This window comes from Chelmon rostratus, chromosome 5 (genome assembly GCF_017976325.1).
Source record: "Chelmon rostratus isolate fCheRos1 chromosome 5, fCheRos1.pri, whole genome shotgun sequence".
Taxonomy (NCBI): Eukaryota; Metazoa; Chordata; class Actinopteri; order Chaetodontiformes; family Chaetodontidae; genus Chelmon; species Chelmon rostratus.
Window position 1 is genome coordinate 30172743 of NC_055662.1, and position 5000 is coordinate 30177742.

General features: G+C 45.1%; 1 protein-coding gene across 2 annotated transcripts in view; it reads right to left on the reverse strand.

Moving 5' to 3' along the window:
* The window catches only part of LOC121606956 (rap guanine nucleotide exchange factor 1-like), a 21503-nt gene that overhangs the window by 13540 nt on the left and 2963 nt on the right, over window positions 1–5000 (reverse strand). For both annotated transcript variants that reach the window (XM_041937585.1, XM_041937584.1), the window contains exons 6-7: window positions 1360–1474; window position 1 (exon numbers count right to left, since the gene is read on the reverse strand). The exon at window position 1 is cut by the window's left edge and continues 63 nt beyond it. In XM_041937585.1, the coding sequence (XP_041793519.1) occupies window position 1; window positions 1360–1474 (116 nt within the window). The remainder of the gene's footprint in view (window positions 2–1359; window positions 1475–5000) is intronic.

The following is a 5000-nucleotide window of genomic DNA, read 5'->3' on the forward strand; positions in this document are numbered from 1 at the left end:
CCTGCAACACACACACACACACACACAGACACACACACACAGACACACACACACACACACACACAGACACACACACACACACAGACACACACACAGAGACACACACACACAGACACAGAGACACACACAGATACACACACACACAGACACACACACACACACACAGACACACACACACACACACACAGACAGACACACACAGACACAGACACACACACACAGACACACACACACAGAAACACACACACACAGACACACACACACACACACACACAGACACACACACACACACAGAAACACACACACACAGACACACACACCCACACACACAGACACACACACACAGAAACACACACACACACACAGACAGACACACACAGACACACACACACACACACAGACACACACACACACACAGAAACACACACACACACACAGACACACACACACACACAGAAACACACACACACACAGACACACACACACACACACAGACACACACACAGACACATATATTAAATGTTGTGTCTTAGATCTGAATTTAACTCAGTGTGAACACATGAAACCAGCTTGAATCTGGTTTTTCTGATGTTTAAATCTGATTCTGTTGTGACTGTACGGAGGTGTTCCTGTTGCCATGACAACTGGTGTATAATTACGGATTATAAAACAGATTTGAAAGTGTGGTTGGGCTCAGCGTGGAGGCCCCCTCCCCTCAGGACAGAACGACCACGCCCCCTCCCCTCAGGACAGGTGAACCCTCTGGTTTCGGCAGCTATGGTAACCACGAGGCCTCGTCTTCACATCCTTTTTTAAAATGGATCTTCGTTTACAAAATTTCTCCTTACTCACAGAACGTTTTCAACCGTTAGCATTCTACTGATCCTATTTTACTTTGGCAATAGTAACTTTTATGTATTTGTAGTTATTTAACACTTTCCGGCACACGGGATACCAAACATAAACTGACCAGTCCACCACGGTTGTAGTTTCATGCTTATCACACACATCAACGAGGGACAGGTGTGAATAGAGGCTCCACGTTAAATGGACTCACAGATACACAGAAAGTGGAGTTTGAAAAAATCTGTTTCAGAGACCTAACAAGACCTAACAAGTCCTAATGAGTCCTAACCAGACCAAAGGACACCTATCGAGACCAATCAAGACCTAACAAGACTTAACGAGACCAAATGAGTACTAACGAGACCAAATGAGTCCTAACGAGACCAAATGAGTCCTAATGAGACCTAACGAGACCCAATGAGAGGTCCAGATGCAGAGGAAATGTTTGCTTTGCTAAATATTCATATACGTGTGTGAAGACTTGACTCAGCCTGAATAAAAGTGCTCACATACCTGTTGTACCTGTCGGTCTACTTCAGCCTCTCGTCTCATTGGTGCTACTATGGCAACCCTGCAGGGGGCGGGGCCTGAAGACGACTGACGTTTTTTTGGCGGCAGGGCTGGAGGACTGAGGGGGACAGACAGACTTCATAAAGACTTGCCCAGAAACAGAATGTCCAACACTGATTTGATGTTAAATGAATCTCTCCCGTTTGTCTTATAAGCATCAAAATAACTGCAGTAATACGACATTTGTTAATCTACTGACAGGACTGTCGTGCACAGTTGAGTTCCAATTCTCACTGAATTTCCAGAAAACCCTGAAAATAAATGACAACGTCTTCCCCACAGATCGGATGTTTCCAGCGCTTCACTGAAGTGACGATTAGTCACATGACTCATGATGTCATCATTCATTCACTCAGTCGGTTTCTGGTTTTAACAGTTCAGATCAGTGTGTTTCCACTCAGGCTCATGATGCACACTTCTGGTGCTCAGGAGTACAAATTAAACACAGTAACAGAGTATTTGTACTGTGTTTCATCGCTCCATTTACTACAGTCTAACCACGGCTGCAGGTGAGAAGTAATGACGCGTGTATGTGTGCCTGCTAGCTATGCTAAGGTAGGGCGGTAGCCTTAACTTCCCACCTGATGAAGATCCTGGAGAGGATTATACTCATCCACCTCCCTCACCTTTTGAGCAGCGAGCTGGACCCCCCCCCCCTTCGCATACGGCCAGGCATTGGTGTGAAAAACGCCATCATCTACCTGCTCCATCGCTCTCTTTCCCACCTGGAGAGACCTGGTAGCACAGTGAGGATTGTGTTTTTTGACTCCAGTGCTTTCAACACAATCCAGCCATCACTGCTGAGGGGGGAGCTGGAAGGAGGCGGAGTAGACTGTCACCTGATTGGACCATCGACTCCCTCACCAACACACCACAGTATGTGAGGCCTTGCAACAGCACCGGGGCTCCACAGGGCTCTGTCCTCTCTCCCTTCCTCTTCACCCTCTACACATCAGACTTCAGACACAACACAACCAGCTGCCCCCTCCAGAAGGTCTCTGATGATACAGCCATCGATGGATGTGTATCACAGGGGAACGATTTGAATACAGGGAAGTCACAGACTTCACCAGTGTGCATCCAGGGTTTGGACATTGAGATCGTGGGGGAGTACAAATACCTGGTGTACACCTCAACAATAAACTGGACTGGTCCACCAACACAGATGTCCTGTACAGGAAGGACCAAAGTCGTCTCCATCTGCTGAGAAGACTGAGGTCCTTTGGAGTCTGTAGGACATTACTGAGGACTTTCTATGACTCTGTGGTTGACTCTGCAGTCTTTTACTCAGTGGTCTGCTGGGGCTGTGGAAGCTCTGAGAGGGACAGAAAGAGACTGAAACTGGTCAGGGGGGGCGGCTGGGCTGCCCACTGGACTCTGTGGAGGAGGTGGGTGAGAGGAGGCTGTTGGCCGAGCTCACAGCCATCATTGACAACAGTTCTCACCCACTGCACCGGACTGTAGAGGAGCTGAGCAGCTCCTTCAGTGGCAGACTGAGACCCCCCCAGTGCAGGAAGGAGCGCTGCCACAGGTCCTTCATTCCCCCCCGCTGTCAGACTGGACAACTCCACTGTGTCGTTATTATGTGCAATAACCTCTGTTCTCCTCTGAGTACAAACATCCAAACATCCAAATCCACCACTGCTGCAGGGCAACAGACACTTTAAACTTTGACAGTTGTAATTTTTTGCTCTGTTTGTTCTTATTTTGCACCTCCATTTGATGTTTGCCCCCCCCCCGTGTGTTCTGAAGAGCTTCTGTAAGAGTGAATTTCTCCATTGTGAGATCAATAAAGTCTATTATTATCTATTCTAATCTAATCTAATCTAATCTAATCTAATCTAATCTAATCTAGCCTCCATCTTTGTTTGAAAAACAGACAGAACAGCATCAGCAGCTGACGTCATGTGACCTGCCGGGATTTTAAAGTTTCATGTCATTAAACTGTTGATTTCCATGAAACGGAACAAAGAGAAGCAGAAACTGTCTCTCTCACTTCTTCTTTTTCTTAGTGCTGTCGTTCAGTTAACAGAGAGACAGGAAGTTCGGGGGGGTGGACGACGTGATGTCTTCAGTCTACTTCCTGTTTCATTCACAGATCTATTTCTGCTCTTCTCTCTAATCACAGTCACAGTTTCACTTACAGCAGAATATCAAAAGAAGGAGCGAGGTTTTATATTTATGTTCAAACGACCAATGATATCGGTCTGCATGAACCGAGTACTTCCATTAAAACCCAGAGGAAAGAGTTCAGTCTGCATGAACATCACACGATGCATTTCATTGGCTGATCACAGCCAACAGACGCTGAGATGTTTCAGTCCAGACTGAAACAGCGTTAATGATTCTGATGAGACGTTGAAGTTCCCCTCAGGATCAACTGTAGTAACTATACTGATCCTCTCACTTTTCGTGTAGCGCCACCATCAGGTGAGCATGAGACTGTGTCCAGATACTTAAGTCTATGAGCTACTTGTTTTTTGATTACTGCCAATTAGCATTTAGGGTGTTAGCATGCTAACACCCCACGCTAAGATGGTAAACATGGTAAACATTGTACCTACAAACATCAACATGTTAGCATGGTCACTGTAAGATTGTTAGCTTGCTGATGTTAGCATTTAGCTCAAAGCACTGCTGTGTTTAAGTACAGCCTCACAGAGCTGCTAGCATGACGAGCTACCTGTCGACTCTGAGTCTGATCATCTTCCTCAGAACATCTTCCTCCTATCTGACCCGTGAAGCGGCCTGCCACAAACTCACCTTAGTAGATCCGCTTGGGAAAATATCAGGTTACAAAATAAACACACAAAAAGGTGAAATGAATGTGCTACCTAGATTTTTATATCTGTTCCTATGTATACCTCTCTTTTTGACAAAATCCTTCTTTCTGCTCATTGATAAATTTACATCTTCATTCATTTGGAATAAGAAAAATCCACAAATACCAAAGAGCATTTTACAGCAGACAGACACTGTGAGCACGGAGGATTATCATGACCAAACTTTCAATGCTACTGTCGGGCAGATAATATACGCGCTATGTCATATTGGCTTAACCCATCAAATGATAGCGGTAACAGTTAGCGAACCTGCGTCTTCACATTCTTTACTTTGCTTCAAGTTTCCACCCCCCGAACCTACATCCACTTACTCTATGAACCCAGTGGTTAGGCATTCTTTGAAGGTCTGGACGCAGTTCAGACGAGCTTTGTCACTTAATAATTTATCAATCAATGCCCCAATAGCAGGAAACAGTATGTTTAAACCCTCTGTTATAGATGGATGCTTTGACACCTGGACTAAGATTGGATCAGTTACATTAAAAGACCGAAATGTTGATGATAATTTTGCATCATTTGAGCAGCTGAGATTAAAATTTTAAATCTTCGCAGCTTTGTATCCGTGACCACCGCCCAGCTCTCTCCTTGAATCTGTTTTAGAGCTCAAGTCCTACCCTAAAGAAATCTACACTCTATTCAACTCTTTTTTGGTTTGTTTTCGTCTCCTTTCCCTTTTCTTTTGCCCCCATTTGTGTTCTTTGTGTGTTTATAACTTGTCATACTTAGCGTTGCTCATATGTT